This window comes from Pristiophorus japonicus, chromosome 20, assembly GCF_044704955.1.
Source record: "Pristiophorus japonicus isolate sPriJap1 chromosome 20, sPriJap1.hap1, whole genome shotgun sequence".
Taxonomy (NCBI): Eukaryota; Metazoa; Chordata; class Chondrichthyes; family Pristiophoridae; genus Pristiophorus; species Pristiophorus japonicus.
This window is the reverse complement of record NC_091996.1, coordinates 5,913,019-5,937,215: the sequence shown is the minus strand read 5'-3', so window position 1 is coordinate 5,937,215 and position 24,197 is coordinate 5,913,019. Positions and strand designations below refer to the sequence as shown.

General features: G+C 46.4%; 1 protein-coding gene across 1 annotated transcript in view; it reads left to right on the top strand.

The window, feature by feature from the left end:
• Nucleotides 1–8,770: 8,770 nt before the first annotated feature.
• The window catches only part of ciz1a (cdkn1a interacting zinc finger protein 1a), a 70,590-nt gene continuing 55,163 nt past the window's right edge, over nucleotides 8,771–24,197 (top strand). The window contains exons 1-2 of the mRNA XM_070863704.1: nucleotides 8,771–9,055; nucleotides 19,554–19,714. Coding sequence (XP_070719805.1) covers nucleotides 8,937–9,055; nucleotides 19,554–19,714 — 280 coding nt within the window. The 5' untranslated portion in view covers nucleotides 8,771–8,936. The remainder of the gene's footprint in view (nucleotides 9,056–19,553; nucleotides 19,715–24,197) is intronic.

Genomic DNA, 24,197 nt, shown 5'->3' with positions numbered 1-24,197 from the left:
CACAGTTCTTCATAGAATTTGGTTGTTGGTTTCACCAGAGCTAGGAGATTCATCATGTGGCCATGGGTTGTTGCCCCTCAGACGTTAAGGAGGATCACCCTTCGTTTTGCAGCCTTCCCCTTCTTGTCCCCTTCCAGCTCGTTGGCCACGAAGTATTGGTCGAGTCACTCCACGATGGCCTCCCAATCGTCCCCTTCTGAGAATTTCTCCATACCAACAGTTCTTTGCATTTTTGCGTGGTTCGTTATCTCGTCGCCAATTGTTATGCTCATAATAAAGTGATAAAACTGAGTACTGTATGCAATGAGTAAGTGTGACCTTAGCTCCTTTAATTGAACTCCCGAATGCTGGTACAGCATGGGAGGCCTGCTTACATTCAGTGCTCCCAAGGGATGCTGGGATCCCTTGGGACTCCAATAGGTAGGCCCTCTGGTGGTGGTGTGATACAGGTTGCTAAGGGTTACATACATAACAGTCAGGAAACACATCTTCACCCAAAGGCTCGTGGAAATGTGGAACCAAGATGAAAAATTGGATAGGCTAGGTTTGTTTTCTTTGGAACAGAGGAGGCTGAGGGGAGACCTTATTGAGGTATATAAAATTATGAGGGGTTGAGATAGGGTGGATAGAAAGGACCTATTTCCCTTAGCAGAGGCGTCAACAACCGGGGGGCATAGATTTAAAGTAATTGATAGGAGGTTTAGAGGGGGTTTGAGGGGAAATTTCTTCACCCAGTGAGGGTGATGGAGGTCTGGAACTCACTGCCTGAAAGGGTGATAGAGACAGAAACCCTCACCACATTTAAAAAGTACTTGGTTGTGCACTTGAAGTGCTGTAACCTACTCTGCTATGGACCAAGAGTATAGTGGGATTGTCAGCTGGCGCGGACATGATGGGCCGAAATGGCCTCCTTCCATGCTGTAAATTTCTATGATTCTAAGGCGGGTAAATGGAGCTAACATACAGGTCAGCCATGGCCTAGCGAAACAAGTCTTTGTAACCTCAGTGATGCCCAAAGGTTTGTTTTTACCAAATGTGGTATCAAGGTGAGGCCCCTTTAACTGGACGGGTAGCAGTGTGACATCACAGGGCAAGCCTGAGCCTCGTGTTGCGCATCACAGTGAGATCAGACATGACGATGGGTATATAAACCGGAAAGGGAGGTGGGACTGGGACAAACTGGCAGGTATGTCTCAGAATGAATGTGGATCGGCTTGACGATTGAACAGGTATGCACCGGTTCATCTTATCTTTGGTCGGAGAGGAGTTTCCCAGATTTATTTTTCCCAAATTGGCCTGAGTTTTTATGTCTGGTTTTAAATAAAGGAGTAATTAATATGAACAAACGCACTGTGTTTCCTGATTTGTGCACGCATCGATCGCAGCAAGGAGCAGAAAGGGGAAGAGATGATTTCTCCGATGGGGTATTGCAGACGTGTAAGATAAAACTTTCCTGCATGTTGTGATAGTGTTTTAATAATGCTGAGCTAACCCATGGTAAAAGCTGAGAAGCAAAGCAATATGGTACTGTGTAATGAGGCAGGATTAATAAGTGATCTCGCAATAAAAAATCCTCTTGGAATGAGTGACCATAATATGGTTGAATTTCAAATTCAGTTTGAGGGAGAGAAAGTTGGTTCTCAAACCAGTGTCCTAAGTGTTAAGTATGGAAGAACTCCACAAGACAGAGTACTGTGAGCTAAAACTGATGTGACCTTAATCTCTTTAATACAACTCCAGAGTGCCTAAGCAGCATGGCAGACAACCTTTTCTACTCCCTTGCCTTCAACAGTTGCGCCCTCTGGTGGCAAGTCTTACAGTTACAATGTTTACATACATAACATCACTCCCCCTCCCAAAGTCTTTGATACAAATTATTTACAAGTTGAGACGATCCGGGGTCCTACGCCCCCTGGTTGATCATCTGATTTCAAACTCTGGCATGGGTGAGTTGATCGGACTATTACTGCACTGCGGCACGGCTGGTCTGACAGGACTGTTGGGAATGGTGGGTTCATCCTCTTGATTGACAGCGAGGTCGATTGCTGGTTGGGTGTGTGTTGATGGATCGACCAGGTTGTTCCTGGTTGTCGGTGAACCGCAGTTTGGTCTGATTCAAATGCCTTCTGCACGTTTGTCCATTCAATAGTTTGACTATAAACACTCTATTCCCCTCCTTGGCCAAGACAGTGCCAGTGACCCATTTAGGACCATGACCGTAATTAAGGACAAACACATGATCATTAACATCAATATCACGCGATACAGCCGCGCGATCGTGGTACATGTTTTGCCGGTGACGCCAGGTTTCCACATGATCATTTCGATCCGGGTGGACTAGGGAGAGTCTGGTTTTGAATGCTCTCTTCATTAACAATTCTGCAAAGTGAACCCCAGTGAGCGAGTGAGGTTGCGTCTGGTAGCTGAGCAGAACCCAAGATAAGCGGGTCTGCAAGGAGCCTTCTGTCACGCGTTTCTAGCTCTGCTTGATAGTTTGGACTGCCCGTTCCGTTTGACCGTTGGATGCGGGCTTAAACAGGGCAGCCCTGACATGCTTGATGCCATGCAGGTCATAAACTCATTGAATTCCAAGCTGGTGAAACACAGTCTATTGTCACTGACAAGGACGTCAGGCAAGCCATGGGTGGCGAACATAGCCCGGAGGCTTTCAATGGTGGCAGTGGACGTGCTGGATGACATGATTACGCATTCAATCCATTTAGAGTAAGCGTCCACTACAACTAAAAACATCTTTCTGAGAAAGAGGCCAGCAAAATCTACGTGGGTCCTGGACCACGATTTGGAGGGCCATGACCACAGACTCAGTGGAGCCTCCTTTGGTGCAATGCTCAATTGTGAGCATGTGTTGCACTGGTGTATGCATGACTCTAAGTCCGAGTCAATGCCAGGCCACCAAACATGCGACCTGGCTATAGCCTTCATCATGACTATGCCTGGGTGGGTATTGTGTAGGTCGCATATAAATGTTTCCCTGCCTTTTTTGGCAAAACCACGCGATTATCCCATGAGACAATCCGACTGGATGGACATTTCATCTTTGCATCGGTGAAACGGCTTAATTTCATCTTGTATTTCCCCGGGAACGGCCGACCAGCTTCCATTGAGGACGCAACTTTTTACAAGTGATCGCACAGGATCTTGATCTGGCGAGCAGTGACCGGTGACCCCTCGCTCTCAAAAGCATCCATGACCAGAAGCAAGTCTGCGGGCTGCGCCATTTCCACCCCGGTAGTGGGCAACGGTAGCCGACTGAGGGCATCAGCACAGTTTTCCGTGACTGGTCTGTGGTGCATAACATAGTCATAGGCAGACAATGTTAGTGCCCATTTTTGGATGCGGGATGAAGCATTGGTGTTTATATCTTTGCTTTCTGAAAACAGCGAAATGAACATTTTGTGGTTGGTTTCAAGCTCAAACCGAAGTCCAAATGGGTATTGGTGCATTTTCTTAACCCCATATACATATGCTGATGCCTCTTTCTCAACCATATTGTAGGCTCTTTCAGCCTTAGACAGACTTCTAAACGCGTGTGCAACCGGTTGAAGTTTGCCCGATACATTGGTTTGCTGTAACACACAGCCAAACCAATACGAAGATGCATCACAAGCTAGTACTAATCGTTTACACAGGTCATACAGTACAAGTAACTTATTAGAACAAAGTAGGTTTCTGGCCTTCTCAAAGGCTGTCTCTTGAGATTTACCCCAAACCCAGTCATCACCCTTACGTAGCAACATGTGCAATGGTTCCAGCAAAGTGCTTAACCCGGGTAGAAAGTTACCAAAATAGTTGAGGAGTCCCAGGAACGCAGCTCCGTCACATTCTGTGGTCTGGGTGCATTCTTGATGGCCTCTGTCTTTGAGTCCATGGGTCTGATGCTGTCTGCCGCAATCTTTCTCCCCAAAAATTTGACCTCTGGCACCAGGAAAACACACTTGGAGCGTTTCAGGCTGAGTCCCTCTCTGTCCAGTCGACTTAGAACCTCTTCCAGGTTGTGCAGGTGCTCGGTGGTGTCACGACTGGTGATCAGGATGTCGTCTTGAAACACAACGGTGCGCGGAACCGATTTCAGCAGACTCTACATGTTCCTCTGGAAGATGGCAGCAGCCGAGCGAATCCCAAAAGGGCACCTGTGGTATATAAACAGTCCTTTGTGTGTGTTGATGCACGTCAATCTTTTTGAAGATTCAGCCAGCTCCTGTGTCATGTAGACGGAGGTTAGGTCCAACTTGGTGAACGACTTCCCTCCCGCTAATGTTGCGAACAGGTCATCCGCCTTGGGTAGCGGGTACTGGTCTTGTAACAAGACTCGGTTGATCGTTACCTTGTAATCTGCACAGATTCTGACCGTGCCATCGCTTTTCAACACCGGAACAATCTGCTGACCTACTCATTGAACTTGACTGGCGATATGATTCCCTCTCGTTGAAGTCTGTCCAGTTCGATCTCGACTTTCTCCCTCATCATATATGGAACTGCTCAAGCCTTGTGATGAACGGGCCTTGCATCGGGGACTAGATGGATCTGCACCTTGGCACCTGTGAAGTTGCCGATGCCTGGTTCAAATAGCGACGGAAGCTTGCTCAGCATTTGGGTGCACGAGGCATCATCCACTGAAGATAGTGCTTTGATGTCGCCCCAGTTCCATCGAATCTTTCCCAGCCAGCTTCTGCTGAATAGCGTTGGGCCATCGCCTGGTACAATCCACAGTGATAAATCATGCACAGCTCCATCGTACAATACCTTAACTGTCGCACTGCCAATGACTGGTATTGAGCTCTTTGGTGTAGGTGCGCAGCTTTGTCTGAATCGGGCTCAGTTTGGGCCTTTGTGCCTTGTTGCCCCACAGTTTCTCAAAAGCCTTCTGGCTCATAATTGACTGACTCGCCCCGTGTCCAACTCCATTGATACCGGAATACCATTCAATTTGACTTTCAGCATGATAGGAGGGTTCTTGGTGGTGAAGGTGTGTACCCCATACACTTCTTCCTCGGGTTGAGTTGCCTCTCTTGTTTGTTCTGCGTGATCCACGCCGGATCGATCATCCTCTGCCGACTCTGCCACGTGGTGAATCGCAGCACTCTTGCACATTCGCTGGAGGTGCCCCATTGTTTCACAGCCTTTGCACACGTGGTGCTTGAATCGACATTAATGGCCTCGATAATTACCCCTGCAGCGCCAACATGGTGCTAATGGATTTGCATTCACGCCCGTTGGCGGACTCTGAGTCATCCTCGGTCTTGCAGCTGCAGACGTGTAGGCCCTGCCATATGCAGTTCTGCCTGCTAGCGGCGTTATTTTATGCACAGTACTTGGCGGTGAGCTTCGATGCTGGGAAGATATCTGGCTGGTATTATCGCTCGTGGATATGAATGCCTGGGCTATCGTGATGGCCTTGCTCAGGTCTAGGGATTCGGCGGACAGCAGCTTGCGAAGAATGACCTCGTGGCCGATGCCAAGCACAAAAAAGTCACACAGCATTTCCCTCAAAAATCCAGCAAATTCCGACAAGGCGTCTCAGGTTGGCGACATAACTCGCCACGTCCTGGCCCTCGGAGCGGTGGTGCGTGTAGAAGCGATACCTGGCCATTAAGATGCTCTCCTTCGGCTTGAGGTGGTTCTGAACCAGCGCACACAACTCTGTATATGTCTCCTCCGCTGGTTTCTCCGGTGCTAGCAGATTCTTGATGAGGCTGTATATTGTGGACCTACACACGGTGAGAAGAATCGCCCTGCGCTTGATCACTTTATCGTCTCCATCCAGCTCGTTGCCCACAAAGTACTGCTTGAGACGCTCAACAAAGGCTTCCCAATCATTACCCTCTATAAATCTCTCTAAAATACCAACGGCATCCATGACCGCGTGAAAGTTCGTAATCTGTTACTCGTCGCCAATTGTTACGTATGGAAGAACTCCACAAGACTGAGTACTGTGAACTAAAACTGATGTGACCTTAGTCCCTTTAATACAACTCCAGAGTGCCTAAGCAGCATGGCAGACAACCTTTTATACTCCCTTGCACGAGTTGTGCAGGTGACCCTTGAGCCTCCAACAGTTGCGCCCTCTGGTGGCAAGTCTTGCACAGTTACAATGTTTACATACATAACACTAAGCTTCAATAAGGGAGGGTATCAAATTGAAAACAAAGGCATACAATGTGGCCAAGACTAGTGGGAAGCCAGACGATTGTGAAAATTTTAAAAACCAGCAAAGAACGACAAAAAATGATTAAGAGAGGGAAGATAGATTATGAAAGTAAACTAGCACAAAGTATAAAAACAGTAAGAGTTTCTACAGGTACATAAAAAGAAAAAGAGTGGCTAAAATAAATGTTGGTCCCCTGGAGGATGAGACTGGGGAATAATGGAGAACAGGGAAATGGCAGAGATGTTGAACAAATATTTTGTATTGGTCTTCACGGTAGAAGACACTAAAAACATCCCAATAGGGGATAATGAAGCGGCTATCGGGAGGGAGGTACTTAATACTATCACTATCACTAATGAAGTAGTACTAGGTAAAATAATGGGACTAAAGACGGACAAGTCCCCTGGACCTGATGGCTTACATCAGAGGGTCTTAAGAGAAGTGGATGCATTGGTTGTAATCTACCAAAATTCCCTGGATTCTGGGGCGGTCCCAGCGGATTGGAAAACTGCAAATGTAACGCTCCTATTTAAAAAAGGAAGCAGACAAAAAGCAGGAAATTATAGACCAGTTAGCCTAACATCTGTCGTTGGGAAAATGCAGGAGTCCATTACTAAGGAAGCAGTAATGGGACATTTGGAAAAGCATGATTCAATCAAGCAGAGTCAACATGGTTTTATGAAAGGGAAATCGTGTTTGACAAATTTGCTGGAGTTCTTTGAGGATGTAACGAGCAGGTTGGATAAGGGGGAGCCAGTGGATGTGGTGTATTTGGATTTCCAGAAGGCATTCGATAAGGTGCCACATAAGAGGTTACTGCACAAGATAAAAGCTCACGGGGTTGGGGGGAATATATTAGCAAGGATAGAGGAGATTGGCTAACTAACAGAAAACAGAGAATCGGGATAAATGGATCATTTTCTGATTGGCAAACAGTGACTGGTGGGATGCCGCAGGGATCAGTGCTGGGTCCTCAACTATTTACAATCTATATTAATGACTTGGATGAAGGGACTGAGTGTAATGTAGCCAAGTTTGCTGATGATACAAAGATGAGTGAGAAAGCAAATTGTGAGGAGGACACAAAAAATCTGTAAAGGAATATCGACAGACTAAGTGAGTGGGCAAAAATTTGGCAGATGGAGTTTGTGCATGAAACACAAAAAGTTAGTATGCAGGTACAGCAAGTAATCAGGAAGGCAAATGGAACGTTAGCCTTTATTGCAAGGGGGATAGAGTATAAAAGCAGAGAAGTAGCGGGTATTGGTGAGGCCACACCTGGAGTATTGCGTACAGTTTTGGTCTCCGTATTTAAGGAATGATATACTTGCATTGGAGGCTGTTCACAGAAGGTTCACTAGGTTGATTTCGGAGATGAGGGGGTTGACTTATGAAGATAGGTTGAGTAGGTTGGGTCTATACTCATTGGAGTTCAAAAGAATGAGAGGTGATCTTATTGAAACGTATAAGATTCTGAGGGGGCACAAGGTGGATGCAGAGAGGATATTTCCACTCATAGGAGAAACTTAAACCAGAGGGCATAGTCTCAGAATAAGGGGCCACCCATTTAAAACTGAGATGAGGAGAAAATTTTTTTCTCAGAGGGTTGTAAATCTGTGGAATTCTCTGCCCCAGAGAACTGTGGAGGCTGGGTCATTGAATGTATTTAAGGCGGGGATAGATTTTTGGGCAATAAGGGAATAACGGGTTATGGGGGGGCGGGCAGGGAAGTGGAGCTGAGTCCATGATCAGATCAGCATGATCTTATTGAATGGCGGAGCAGGCTCCTATTTCTTATGTTCTTATTGTCTTATCGAAACATAAAAGATAATGAGGGGTCGCGACAAGGTGGATGCAGAGAGGATATTTCAACTCATAGGGGAATCTAAAACTAGGGGACATAGTCTCAGAATAAGGGGCCGCCCATTTAGAAACATAGAAAATAGGAGCAGTAGTAGGCCATTCGGCCCATCGAGTCTGCACCGCCATTCAATATGATCATGGCTGATCCTCTATCTCAACACCATATTCCTACTTTTTCCCCATACCCCTTGATGTCTTTTATGTCTAGAAATCTATCTATCTCCCTCTTAAATATATTCAGTGACTTGGCCTCCACAGCCTTCTGTGGTCGAGAATCCCACAGGTTCACCACCCTCTGTGAGTGATTTAAAACTGAGATGAGGAGGAATTTCTTCTCTCAGAGGGTTGTAAATCTGCGGAACTCGCCGCCCCAGAGAGCTGTGGAGGCTGGGTCATTGAATATATATTCATAAGACAGATTTTTGAGCGATAAGGGAGTAAAGGGTTATGGGGAGCGGGCGGGGAAGTGGAGCTGAGTCCATCATCAGATCAGCCGTGGTCGTATTGAATGGCGGAGCAGGCTCGAGGGGCCGGGTGGCCTGCTCCTCATGTTCATCCCCGATAGGAGGGACCGCCTTTGCTGATGATAAGAGCATAAGAAACAGGATTGGAGTTGGCCATTTGCCCCCCTTCCGCACCCCTCCGGAGCCTGCTCCGTGGGTTGCAGGATGCCCTCCCGGCCGCTGGCGGCGCTGTGGCCGGAGGTCTCCCCCCGCCCCCGAGCTGAGCCGCGAGGGACCGGAGCGAGGCGGGCGACGAAATCCTTCTGTCTCTTGTCTCCCGCGAACAAAAAAAAAAGCGAAGCCTTCGCCTCACAAACAACAATAGAATTTATTATTTTAATTATTATTATTTATCATTCAATCATTTAAAACCAAAAAAACAAAAGGCTTTTTTCGGCGCGATGTTCCCTCAGCAGCAGCAGCATTTCCAGCAGCAGCTGCTCCAGCTCCAGCAGCTCATCCACCAGCAGCGGCAGCAGCACCACCCCCCCCCGCACCCGCATCCGGCGGGCCCCGGCCGGTAAGTGCGTCAAATCCAGGCCGGGGATGCAGGCTCGGCCCATCTCCCCACGCAGGGTGAAAAGGTGTGGGGGGGGGAGGGAAAGAAGGAGGAAACCCATCCTCGGACAAGAATATATATATGCCGTATAATAAAAGAAAAGTAGAGGCGATAAACAAAAATTTGATCGAAATATATATATATATATAAAAAAAAGAACAGCAGCTTTGTAAAAAAATGTTTAGTTTTATTCAGAATGTGTCTTGCCTGAAAAGCCATTGGTCCCTTTCAATCTAGAAACACTAGATTTTGAAACACAATCAGCCTGTGGAACTGAATGGGAATTCTTGCTTTGACAAACTTGAGCCAATGATAATGAAGGACTTGCATTTATATAGCGCCTTTCCTGACCTCAGGACGTCCCAAAGTGCTTTACAGTTTTGGCCTCCTTATTTAAGGAGGGATGTACTCTTGAGGGTCGTGAATCTCTGGAATTCTCTCCGCCCTGTGGGGGCTGGGTCATTGAATATACTTAAGGCAGAGAGAGACAGATTTTCGAACGATAAGGGAATAAAGGGTTACGGGGAGCGGGCGGGAAATTGGAGTTGAGGCCAAGATCAGATCAGCCATGCTCTTATTGAATGGCGGAGCAGGCTCAAGGGGCGAAATGGCCTACCCCTGCCCCTGCTTCTATTTGTTTTGTTATGTTTACAGAAAATGAAGCACTTTTATGAAGTGCGGTCACTGTTGTCAGTGCCGGCTGTGGCTCAGTGGGCAGCACTCTTGCCTCTGGGTCAGAAAGTTATGGGTTCAAGTCCCCACTCCAGAGACTTGAGCACTCCCAGTGCAGTACTGAGGGAGTGCTGTACTGTCGGAGATGCCGCTTTTCGGATGAGACGTTAAACCGAGGCCCCGTCTGCTCTCTCAAGTGGATGTAAAACATCCCGTGGCACTGTTTCGAAGAAGAGCAGGGGGAGTTATCCCCGGTGTCCTGGCCAATATTTATCCCTCAACCAACATAACAAAAACAGATTATCTGGTCATCATCGCATTGCTGTTTGTGGGAGCTGGCTTGTGTGCAAATTTACTGCCGCGTTTCCTACATTACAACAATGATTACACTCCCAAAAGTACTTCATTGGCTGTAAAGTGCTTTGAAACATCTGGTGGCGTGAAAGGCGTTCTATAAATCTTACGTCCTTTCTTGTAATGTAGGAAATGCGGCAGCTCAATTTGCACACAACAGGCTACCACAAACAGCAATGCAATAATGACCAGATAATCTGTTTTTTAGTGACGTTGATTGAGGGGTAAATATTGGCCCCAGAACACTTCTAAATAGTGCTGTGGGATCTTTTACATCCACCTGAGAGGGGGAGACGGGGCCTCGGTTTAACGTCTCATCCGAAAGATGCCACCTCCAACATTGCGGCGCTCCCTCAGTAGTGCGCTGGGGGTCTCGGCCTAGATTTTTTTTTGTGCTCAAGTCTCTTGAGTGGCTGACTCTGAGGCGAGGGTGCTACCCACTGAGTGCTGCACTGTCGGAGGTGCCGTCCTTCGTTGAGATTTCACACCGAGGCCCCACCTGTCCTCCCGGGTGGACATAAAAGATCCCATGGCCACTATTTTGAAGAAGAACGGTGGAGTTCACCTCGATGTCAAAAGACTACCACAACAACTTGGAAAACATCCCAAGGTGCTGCACAGAAGTGCAATCTGACAAAAACTGGCATCGTGCTAAAGAGAGATATTAGGATGCATGACTAAAAGCTTGGTCAAAGAGGTTATTTTGAAGGGCAGTCTTAAAGGAGGAGAGAGTCGGAGAATTTTAGGGAGGGAATTAGGGCCTAGACAGCTGAAGGCACGGCTACCATTGGTTTGGGCGAAGGGAGTGGGGGATAAGTAAGAGGTCACAGTAGGAGGAACACAGTTCTTGGAGGTTTAGGGCTGGCGGAGGTTGCAGAGAAAGGGAGGGGTGAGGCCATGGAGAGATTTGAACACGAGGTTGAGAATTTAAAAATCAAGGCGTTTGGGGACCAGAATCGAATGTAAGACAGTGAGAATGGGTGACGGGCTATGTATGACCTGCTGCAAAATTGGCTCTGCACTGTATTGGTAACCTTGCATGCAAGCCAGTGTGCTAACAGTTCTGGTCACCACATTACAGGAGAGATGTGATTGCACTAGAGAGGGTACAGAGGAGACTTGTGAGAATGTTGCCTGGACTGGAGAATTTTAGTTGTGAGGAAAGATTGGATAGGCTGGAACAGAGGAGACCTTACTGAGGTGTATAACATTTTGAGGGGCCTTGATAGAGTGAATAGGAAGGACCTATTTCCCTTAGCAGAGGGGGTCAACAACCAGGGGGCATAGATTTAAAGTAATTGGTAGATTTGAGGGGAATTATTTTCAATCAGAGGGTGTTGAGGGTCTGGAACTCACTGCCTGAAAGGGTGGTAGAGGCAGAAACCCTCATCAGATTTAAAAAGTACAGGTACTTGGATATGCACTTGAAGTACCGTAACCTACAGGGCTATGGACCAAGAGCAGAACATGGGATTGGGCTGGATAGCTCTTGGCTGGCCGGCGCGGACACGATGGGCCGAAATGGCCTCCTTCTGTACTGATTCTAGAACAGCTCCTATGTGCATGTGATAAGAGTGCATGCAGCACATGCCAGGGAAGGAAACAGTGGAAATTGTGCACTGAGTGAGCAACTTGAGATAATTGGTGTCCAACACAGCAGCAGTTTCTAAGGGCGGCGGGGGGGGGCAACAGAACTCTGTGTCAATCAGGTGCATTGCAGCTAGGACGCAACAGTCTTTTGGGTTAATGGGCTAACCCCCCCCACCCCCCGACCAGCAGATCAGACCAGCGACAGCAATTAAACAACAGATGACCAGTCCGTGAAACGGACCACAGGCTGGCTGCAAACCCGCATTCGGGGTGCATTTGCTGCTAATGTGCTCCCAAGTACTCGGTATGAATGTATGAAGTTATTTAATCTGCAGAAAGGGATTAAAACATATATCTCCTTGCTTATAAAATGTTGGTACATATTTTGAGATTTTTATCTTGCACCTGAAACAACTTCATGTGAATCGGTAACTGAATGTGAATTAAAGAGCTTTTATTGCCTGTTGGCACAATAAATGATTTAGGGTAACCAAATGTACAAAGCCTTGTGGATTATCCTGAAGTGACTGGCTGGTAGTTTTGAATAACCAAGACCCAACAGAGCACGGAAGATAAATTAGACACTGCAATAATGCCGCAGAGTGCTGTTGAAAGTATTCTAAACATTAGCTATAAACGATTCAAATGCTCTCCTGGCTGGCCTCCTATCTTCCACCCTCCATAAGCTTGAGTTCATCCAAAGCTCTGCTGGCCTCCCAGTCCCTGAAGGCCGTGATTTATAAAAATGTTCATCCTTGTGTTCAAATGGTTCCTCCTCCGATCTCTGCGCTCCTCCAATTCCGGCCTCTTGTGCATTTCCCCGATTTCCTTCGCCCCACCATTGGCGGCCGTGCCTTCAGCTGCTTCGTCCCTGAGCTCTGGAATTCCCTCACTAAACCTCTGCGCGCCTCTTTCCTCCTTCAATATACTCCTTAAAATCTACCTCTTTGACCAAGCTTTTGTCCTAATGTCTCCTTCTATGGCTCGGTGTCTTATTTTGTCTGATTGCACTCCTGTGAAATTTGGGACGCTTGACTACGTTAAAGACGCTTTGGAAATGCAAGTTGATGTTGAAAGATGGAAAGCTTACCTATACAATGCTAATTGCACCCCTGTGCACAGTGTTGTGCTTTTGATTTCTTGGTGTCAGCTGATTGTCCTGGGTCCCATTGATGAGCCACAGGTAGCGCTGCAATTGCAACCTGTCTGGATCGAGACGTTCTGAAAGATCAAACCCAGACAGAAACTTTTCTAGAGCACTGCGAATGGACACCATGTGCTCAAAAGTAACCCCCGGATATCCTTTTGCTGTTTCAGCAGCGTTTGGTATAGATAGACAAGTGTAGGTCTCCGGGATCCCCCCTCTGTCTCGTCATCTTCTGCAAGTGAGATATTCATGATCGGCAGAATCCTGCTTTACATAAGAACATAAGAATTAGGAACAAGAGTAGGCCATCTAGTCCCTCGAGCCTGCTCCGCCATTCAATAAGATCATGGCTGATCTGGCCGTGAACTCAGCTCCACTTACCCGCCCGCTCCCCGTAACCCTTAATTCCCTTATTGGTTAAAAATCTATCTATCTGTGACTTGAATACATTCAATGAGCTTTCTGACTAGTTCCACAATATAACCAATTTCTATCAGCCAGTGGTAGCACTTTCATCTCTCAGTCAAAAAGTTATGGGTTCAAATCCCACTCCAGAAACTTGAGCACAAATATCTAGGCTGACACACCCAGTGCAGTACTGAGGAGCTCTCCGCTGCACTGTCGGAGGGTGCCGTCTTTTGGTCCAGACATTAATCCGAGGCTCCTGTCTGCTCTATCAGGTGTTCGTAAAAGATTCCATGGCGCTATTCGAAGAAGAGCAATGGAGTTCTCCCTGCTGTCCTGGCCTATATTTATCCCTCAACCAACATCACTAAAACAGATGATCTGGTCATTATCACATTGGTGTTTGTGGGAACTTGCTGTGCGCAAATTGTCTGCCGTATTAACCCACATTACAACAGTGACGACAGTTCAAAAAGTAGCTTATTGGTTGTAAAGTGCTTTGGGACATCTGGTGGTCATGAAAGGCGCTATATAGATGAAAGTCTTTCGCTCATAATCCTTTTCAGTTGCGCTTTTATCAATGTAGATACATTTTTACAATATCTGTCATGAACATGAATCACCACCACCCACATCTATGTTTATACAATGCGATGGGATACCCTTTTGGCTGCTCTAGGTGTGTTCGAAGGTCGGGAGAGGGTATCAAATGTCTTGGGGACCCCCATCTTCACCTTTCCACTCGTGACGTACCTCGACTCTGTAATTTGTGTCCCATTTACTTCCATATGTACTTGCATATCACCTTCGTTACGTCTGTGTTTTGAAAACTAGATTTTTAATTTGAAAGGAATTCTATCTGCAGAATGGATTTTCAGTTTTGTACATAAGTTCAGAAGGCAACCTGAAATCCAAACCTCCGGATCGCTGCTCTTTTTAGCGCACTAATGAGCAAGAATTCCTCGGAGTATGAAAGTTTGTTGATGTGCTGAAACATCAAAGTGCGACACTCAGCTGATAAAAGCAACTTGTAGCCAAAGAATCACCTGCAATGGCTTCTCTTCCTTGTGCTTGCTGGCCTACCTCGGTTAAACAACGCCTCGATTTAAAAATTCTCATCTTTGTTTTCATATCCCTCCATGGCCTCACCCTTCCCTATCTCTGTAACCTCCTCCAGCCCTACAATCCTCACAGATCTCTGCACTCCCCCAATTCTGACCTTTTGTGCCTCCCCGATTTTCAGCGCTCCACCATTGGCGGCCGTGCCTTCAGCTACCTAGGCCCTAGGCTCTGGAATTCTCTTCCTAAACCCCTCTGCCTCTCTACACCTCTCTCCTCTCTAACTCTCCTCCTTTAAGACGCTCCTTAAAACCTACCTCTTTGACCAAGCTTTTGGTCATCTGACCTAATTTCTCCTTGTGCGGCTCGGTGTCATTTTGTTTTATAATGCTTCTGTGAAACGACTTGGGTAGATTTACTGCGTTAAAGGCACTATATAAATACGTTGCGACTATGTACAGTAGGCATCTCAAAGTACCATCAACGCTGCCTCTGCAAAATCCTGTAAATTTATTGGCATATTAGGCACACCAACGTCTGCGTTCTCTCTCTGGCCAGCATTGACCACGCTCGACCTGCTCCGATGGACGGGCCACATTGTCCTCATGCCTGATACTGGACTCCCGAAACAAGAACTTTACTGCGAGCTACGTCCCTGCAGGCGAGCCCCAGGAGGACAGAGAAATCACTTCAAGGATGCTCTCAAAGCCTCCTTGGAAAAAATGTAACTCCCTCACTGACTCTTGGGAATCCCTGGCCCAAGACTGCTCAAAGTGGAGGAGGCGCCGAACACCTTGAGTCTCCGCCGGGAGCACGTGGAAACCAACAAACAGCGGAGGAGTGTACAACAAATGAAGCACCCCACCCACCCAACTATCCCTCCAACCACCATCTGCCCCACATTCGACAGAGACTGTAGATCCTGTATTGGTCTCATCTGTCACCTTAAGAGCTCATTTTAGCGCGGAAGCAAGTCACCCTTGACTTCAGGGGACTGCCTAAGAAGAAGATATAAATCAAGTTATTGTTGTGGACTGTTCTTTCACCCTGTTTAACAGTTTGTTTAAGTCCCACTGACTTTTTTTGACATAAGTTGATTCACGGAGAGAAGCCGGGGCTTTATCCCACGGTGCCAACGGGCGATTTTGTTTTAAGTAGTTAACCCCTCCACTCCTCGGTCCATGAAACTTTCCAGGCTAAATTTAATGGATGAGAGGGCAGTATGATGAATTGCTGCCCGAGTTCTGCCGACGGATAACCAACTGCTGTGGTCTGCAGATCAGCAGCCCCGACTGATGTTCCGTTCATTTTAATCTCACTTTCCTTTGCAGAAGTTGCTGTCTTTTTATTAAAAAAATGTTTTTACAGCAAAGGTTTTGAAAGTTTCCATGCGTGGAACACCGGGAAGAACTCCACTGCTCTCCTTAAAAACAGAGCTGTGAGATCTTTTATGTCCCCTTGACGGGGCAGACGAGGCCTAGGGTTAATGTCTCATCCGAAACATGGCACCTCTGACGATGGAGCTCTCCCTCAGCACTGCACTTGAGTATCAACCTTGATTATGGGCACACGTCTGTGGAGTAGGACTTGAACCCACAACCTTCTGATTCAAAAGGCGAGCGTTCTAACCACTGAACCATGGCTGTAACCCATTGACAGGCTCCTGGTTCTAATGTCGAAATGACACCGGAAAGTGGTGCTATGACAACTTTTTATTCATGTATAGAAACATAGACATAGAAAATAGGAGCAGTAGTAGGCCTTCGAATCTGTACCACCATTCAATATGATCATAAGAACATAAGAAATAGGAACAGGAGTAGGCCATACGGCCCCTCAAGCCTGCTCCGCCATTCAATAAGATCATGGCTGATCTGATCATGGACTCAGCTCCACTTCCCCGCCTGCTCCCCATAACTCCTTATCCCCTTATCATTTAAGAAACTGTCTGTCTATTTCTATCTTAAATTTATTCAATGTCCCTGCTTCCACAGCTCTCTGAGGCAGCGAATTCCACAGATTTACAACCCTCTGAGAAGAAATTTCTCCTCATCTCTGTTTTAAATGGGCAGCCCCTTATTCTAAGATCGTGCCCTCTAGTTCTAGTCTCCCCCATCAGTGGAAACATCCACCTTGTCAAGCCCCCTCAATGTTGTACGTTTCGATAAGATCACCTCGCATTCTTCTGAATTCCAATGAGTAGAGGCCCAACCTACTCGACCTTTCCTCATAAGTCAACCCCCTCATCCCCGGAATCAACGTGGTGAACCTTCTCTGAACTGCCTCCAAAGCAAGTATATCCTTTCGTAAATATGGAAACCAAAATTGCACGCAGTATTCCAGGTGTGGCCTCACCAATATCTTATATAGCTGTAGCAAGATTTCCCTGTTCATTTGAGCCAATATCGTTTCTTACTATTGCAGTGATTCCATCCTTTTATCAATAGAGCTACCCCACCTCCTTTTCCTTTCTGTCTGTCCTTCTGGATTGTCAAGTACCCCTGAATATTTAATTCCCAGTCCTGGTCACCTTGCAACCACGTCTCTATAATGGCTATCAGATTATACTCATTTGTCTCAATTTGTGCCATTAACTCATCTATTTTGTTACAAATGCTATGTGCATTTAAAGTGCCCTTCAAACTCACTTTCTTTATTTTTGCTTTCTAATTCCAGCTTTACTCCCCTCGCTACTGAATCTATTTTCAGGTTCCCATCCCTCTGCCAAGCTAGTTTAAACCCCCCCCCCCCCCCCCCCCGCGAGGATATTGGTCCCGGCTCTGTTGAGGTGCAACCCACCCGGCTTGTACAGGTCCCACCTTCCCCAGAAGTGGTCCCAATGCCTCAGGAAACTAAAGCCCACCCGCCTGCATCATCCCTCCAGCCATGTATTCATCTGCTCTATCCTCCTATTTCTGTACTCACTAGCTCATGGCATTGGGAGTAATCCAGAGATTACTACCTTTTTGAGGTCCTGCTTTTTAATCTCTCTCCTAGCTCCCTAAACTCTGCCTGCAGGACCTCATCCCTCTTCCTACATTTCATTGGTACCGATGTGGACCATGACCTCTGGCTGTTCACCCTCTTCCCCCCCAGAATGCCCTGCAGCCACTCAGTGACATCCTTGACCCTGGCATCAGGGAGGCAACATATCGTCCTGGAATCATGTCTGTGGCCTCTGAAACGTCTGTCTGCTCCCCTGACTATTGAATCCCCTACCATTTATAGCTCTTCCATTCTTCCTCCTTCCTCCTCCCCCCCCCCCCCCCCCCCCCAGTGCAGCTGAACCACCCGTGGTGCCGTGGACTTGGCTCTGGCTGCACTCCCCAGAGCCACCATCGCCCCCACCGGTACTCCGAACAGAGTACCGGTTGGAGAGCGAGGTGGACTCGGGGACTGCTACACTACCTGCCTAGTCCTCCTCTCCTGTCTGGTGGTTACCCACTCCCTTTCTGCCTGCACAGTCTTAAGTTGCGGGGTGACCGTCTCTAGAAACGTGCTATCCACGTTACTCTTAGTCTCATGGATGCATCGCAGTGACCTCAGCGGTCACTCAAGCTCTAAAACGCGGAGCTCAAGTTGGTGTAGCTGGAGACACCTCCTGCACACATGGTCACCCCGGCTGCGCAGAGCATCCAGGACTTCCCACATGTCACAGGATGTGCAATCCATGGGACTGAGCTGCCCTGCCATCCTTCTAGTTACACTCACAACTATCGAGTAGAACTAAACTCGAAACCTTAGCATAACGCACCCAGCCGCTACTCAGCAAACAGCCGATTTAATTATCCAACTCTCCTTAGTAAATATATGTGATCTTTATTATCTAACAGCAATGCCAAAGGTTTCCTACTGAAAAGAAAAAGAAAAATACTCCCCAATCCACCAGCCAATCACTTAAACGCTTGGCTGTGACGTCACATTTCAATTTCGATTAAAAAAAAAAACCTTTTTGTCCCTGCACCAGCTGGCTCCTCCCGACACTCGGGCTCCTTTATCTGGGCCTGGAACTTCTGCTCCTGATCCTCTATTTCAACACTATATTCCCGCTTTTTCCCCATACCCCTTGATGCCTTTTGTTTCTAGAAATCTATCTATCTCCCTCTTAAATATATTCAGTGACTTGGCCGCCACAGCCTTCTGTGGTAGAGAATTCCACAGGTTCACCACCCTCTTGAGTGAAAACATTTCTCCTCATCTCGGTCCTAAATTTCCTACCCTGTATCCTGAGAATGTGACCCCTTGTTCTAGACTTCCCAGCCCGGGGAAACATCCTCCCCGCATCCAGTCTGTCCAACCCAGTCAAAATTTTATACGTTTCAATGAGATTCCCTCTCATTCTTCTCAACTCTAGTGAATACAGGCCTAGTTGACCCAATCTCTCCTCATACGACAGTCCTGCCATCCCAGAAATCAGTCTGGTGAACCTTCGCTGCACTGCCTCTATGGCAAGTATATCCTTTCTTAGGTAAGGAGACCAAAACTGTACACAATACTCTAGATATAACAACACAAAAACACACTAGTAAATCAAGTACAGATGAGTACTGAATCCTTGAGTTGCTGTGTTTGCTGCACACAGTATGGACAAAAATCTGACCTTGTGGGCACCAGTTTTGGAAAGCTGTGCTTTAAAACCCTGAAGGATTCACAATGTGGGGAGACTGTGGTCTTGCATGTTAATGGAAGATTGTCAGATTCAGTTCCAGGCGGCATGGGTGGAACGTTAATGATGTGACTTTGCCGTGGGGTTTTGACGCATGATGTGATGACAGGATTGTAGCATGAAAATGTTGTCCTTTGCAAGCGGCGCATCGCAAATGGCGCTGGCTGCTTCCTGTCCCGAAGCACCAACTACTTGTCCACACGTGCACTTACCCGATTTAGTATTTATTTCCAAGCCTTGCTGTCAAACTACCCAAAGGATGCACGTCATATTAAAATGCTCGTCTTCAAATCGGGAAAACCACAAGAATAAATAGGAGCAAAATAAGTCCCATCAGAGAATTGGAATTCGAGATCAATTAGGAGCACATAGACAGATGGTTGGGTAACGCAACACTGCAATGAATTGTTACTGGACTCATTAAAGATTAAAATTGTTGGTGTGCCTTATTATTGTGCATCAGATAACCCATATCTGTTCTATCTTTTACCTCAATCCCATGAATATTTGTGTCTGTTTGGGAAATATTTATCTTATTTTTAATATATGGCTCATTTTCTTTGCAGTGTCTTGCAGCAGCAGCAACATCACCATCCGCAGCAGCAGCAGCAACAACAGCAGCAGCAACAGCAGCAGCAACAGCTAAACCTACGTCCAACCAGTCAACCTTCACTCCTTAATCCTAATCCCATGCTGCAGCGGGCCCTGATCATGCAGCAGATGCAAGGTAGGTTTATGCTATCTGTATCCTTCTTTATTTATTTATTTATTATTTATTATTCTCATCCTTGTTTTTTAATCCCACCATGGCCTCACCCCTCTCTATCTCTGTAATCTCCTCCGGCTCCACAACCCCCCCGAGATGTCTGCGCTCCTCTAATTCTGCCCTCTTGAGCATCCCTGATTTTAATTGCTCAACCATCGGTGGCAGTGCCTTCTGTTGTCTAGGTCCCAAGCTCTGGAACTCCCTGCCTAAACCTCTCCACCCCTCCCCATCTCTCTTTCCTCCTTCAAGATGCTCCTTAAAACCTATCTTTCACCTGCCCTGATTTCTACTTGCGCAGCTCGGTGTCATTGTTTTATCTCATGATATTCCTGTGAAGCGTACTTGGGACATTTCACTATGTTAAAGGCGCTATATAAGTACAAATTGTTGTTGTACGTTAGTAGCAAGTATACAATGCAGTTAGAGGGTAAATTACGTTCTTAATACAGTAATAACTTTTGAAACATTCACATCCTAACATAAGAAATAGGAGAAGGAGTCGGCTATTTGGCCCCTCGAGCTTGCTGTGCCATTTCAATAAGATCATGGCTGATTTTCAACCGCAACTCCACTTTCCCGCCTGATCTCCATATCCCTTGATTCCCCCTAGAGTCCAGAAATCTAGCGTTGAATATACTCAATGACTGCATCTGCAGCTCTTTGGGGTAGAGGATTCCGAAAATTCACAACTTCTGAGTGAGAACATTTCTTCTCATCTCGGAGACTTAAATGGCCGACCCCCCTGTTCTGAAACTATGCCCCAAAGTTCTAGACTCTCCAGCCAGGGGAACCAGCCTCTCAGCATCTACCCTGTCAGTCCCCCCTCAGAATCTTGTATGTTACAATGAAATCACCTCTAACTAAACTCCAGAGAATTTAGGCCCAATCTACTCAATCTCTTGGTAATCTTTTTTGAATCTAATATTGTGAAGTTTACTATTTGTGACATTATTTCAGGAAGAGGCTAAAATAATGCTTAACACTAGGAAGAAAAAGAGGCGCAGGTGCCCTTTTTAATGAGTCTGTCTGCATCTACCCGAAGCCTTGCATGTCTGCAGTATACCTCTGTGTTTATGCTCGTTTTTTGGTTCGTTGCATACATTAATTAAAATAAAAAAATGCCCTGTGTCAGTGAAGCATACACAGACGTTCCAATAACGCTTCCTGAGCAGTTGTTTAAGTGCGCGAAGAGGGCGTTCTGGTAGCTATAGCAATTAGAGTCACGGGCTACTCACCCAGTGTACTGTTGAGTTTAAATCCCAGCCTCAGTCAATGTATGTTGTGGTTCTGCTAGGGCTTTTGCCAATTCTCAGCTGTTGTGTACAGCAGTGAAGTACACTGCTACTTCCAGTTAAGGTTGGTCATCTGTAATGGTATAATAATCATCTCTGCCCTTGCCTCAGCTCATCTGCTGCTGAAGCCCTCATCCATGCCTTTGTTACCTCTAGACTTGACTATTCCAACGCATTCCTGGCTGGCCACCGACATTCTACCCTACATAAACTAGAGGTGATCCAAAACTTGGCTGCCCGTGTGCTAACATGCACCAAGTCCTGCTCACCCATCACCCCTGTGCTCACTGACCTGCATTGCCTCCCGGTCAAATTCTCATCCTTGTTTTCAAATCCCTCCATGGCCTCGCCCCTCCCTATCTCTGTAATCTCCTCCAGCCCCACAACCCCCCCCCCCCCCCCCAAGGATGTCTGTGCCACTCTATTTCTGCCCTCCTGAGCATCCCTGATTATAGTTGCTCAGTCATTGGTGGTCTTGCCTTCTGTTGCCTAGGCCCCAAGCTCTGAAACTCCCTGCCGAAACCTCTCTGCCTCTCTACCTCTGTTTCCTCCTTCAAGACGCTCCTTAAAACATACCTCTTTGACCAAGCTTTTGGTCACTTCCCCTAATTTCTACTTATGCGGCTTGGTGTCAAATTTTTTATTGCATAATACTCCTGTGAAGCACCATGGGACGTTTCACTGCATTAAAGGTGCTATATAAATACAAATTGTTGTTGTGACAAATCTTTTCATATATTAGCACAAGCATGATTTTGCCTCCAGCAGATCGATGATTTTTTTTCCCCCCTCTCTTTAAAATTGTGACGTCTATGGGATTTATGTTTTTAAATCGATCACTGAATTTCATTAAGTTGTATCTTTTTAAGATAGAAACAGCAGGATCATCTGTGTACTGTATAACAACTGTCGTGGTGCAGCACAGTATTGCCTGTGTACTGCAGCTGATATTCCAGTTGATCCTGACACTCGCATTTAAAAGCGTACTGTCTTAAAAGACACGCCGAGCAAATTTATTGATGGAACAATAGGAATTTCTAGATGGAAAAAGACTAAATTCCGTCTCGTTCACCTCTCATCCTGCGAGTCGCGAGACAACGATAATGTTGTTGACTAATCACAGCAATGAATCTACAACAGACCCAGACACTAGGTACAGATACCTCCAAGTGGTGGAGAGCTTTGGGAACCACAAGCACGCGACACTCACCACGCGCCACGTCTCAAATTACTGTGTCCCAAAATGTTATTTCTGAAAGATATCCAGTTTCCATTTGAATGAATCAATACCAACAGCTTCCACCGTCACCCCTAGGGTGATTGTTCCATAGGTTGCCCACTCGCCCACTGAAATATTGTTTCCTCAGCTTAGTTTTGAATTTACCCTGCTTCAAGTGCAGGCTGTGTCCTCTGGTTCTACTGTTCTGCTCCTGGTGAAACAGCTCATAATCATAGAATGATGCAGCACAGAAGGAGGCCATTTGGCTCATGGTGCCTGTGCTGGCTCTTTGATAGAGCTGTCCAACTAGTCCCACTCTGCCACAAACCCTGCAAAATTCCTCACTACGTATTTATCCAATTCCCTTTTGAATGTTACCGTTAAATCTGTTTCCACTGCCATTCCAGATCACAACAACTCGCTGTGTTTTAAAAAAAAATATATATATATTTTCTCACTCCCTCTTTGGTTCTTTTGCCAATCACCTTAAATCTGTGTCGTCCAGTTACTGACCCTTCTGCCACTGGAAATAATTTCTCCTTCTTTACTCTCCTTGTTTACTCTATCAAAGCTGTTCATGATTTTGAACACCTCGATCGTCACAATCTACATTATCCAGTCCCTTTAGAATCCTAAAAACAGCAATCAGATCATCTCTCATCCTTCTCTTTTCTAGTGAGAACATGCCCAATTTACATCATCGCTCCTCATAATTGAATCCCTCCATCTCCTCAATCATTCTGGTTGCTCTCTTCCGTATCCTTTCAATAATAGCAATATTCTTTTTGTGCTGTGGCGACCAGAACTGTACACAGTATTACAAATGCAGTCACACCAATGGTTTATAAAGTGGCAGGGTTACCTCATTATTTCGGCTCAGTAGTAACCGTTGTAATATATCCCAATGTCCTGATGTGCATTACTCGCTGCCACTGCGCGCTGTTTTGATTGCAGCAGATTTAGAAAATGATTCTATTTAGAATCGCTATGCTAGCTTTCTGCCAGCACCAAAGCATGTTATAGCAAAGGTTGCTAGTGAAGCAGGCTCCTGCACCAGCAAAAATACTGGCATAATAACTATTGGGGATTTTTAAGAGCATAACATAAGAATTAGGAACAGGAGTAGGCCATTTGACCCCTCAAGCCTGCTCCGCCACTCAATAAGATCATGTCTGATCTTCTACCTCAACTCCACTTTCCTACACCATCCCCATATCCCTTGATTCCCTTAATATCCAAAATCTATCGATCTCTGTCTTGAATATGCCCAATGACTGAGCCTCCACAGCCCGCTGGGATAGAGAATTCCAAAGATTCACCACCCTCTGAGTGAAGAAATTTCTCCTCATCTCAGTCCTAAATGGCCGACTCCTTATTCTGAGGCTGTGACCCCTGGTTCTAGACTCCCCAGCCCGGGGAAACATCCTCCCTGCATCTACCCTGTCAAGCCTTGTAAGAATTGTGTATGTATCAATGAGATCACCTCTCATTCTTCTAAACGCTAGAGAATATAGGCCTAGTCTGCTCAATCTCTCATAGGACAATCCCCCTATCCCAGGAATCAGTCTGGTGAATCTTTGTTGCACTTCCTCAATGGCAAGTATATCCTTCCTTAGGTAAGGAGACAAAAACTGTACACAATACTCCAAATAACCTAATCAAATTTGTTAAATTTACCAAACCTTACCTCGAGTGCATTGGCTGTATTGAAAGAGATTTTGTGTATTAATTGTCGCATCTCTGTGGACGTTTCAGGGCAGCGTTCCCTTTAAGCTGGGCAGCAGTTCAGGGATCCCGCACTGCTGGCTTTTCAATGTAAAAACCGCGCCCACGTAGTATTTTGAATGGACCCCACAGCTTTTTAAAGCGGCCGCTCGGCGCCAAAAAAATAAGAAGGAACATTGTTCATAAGTACTACACAGCCATTGAGCAC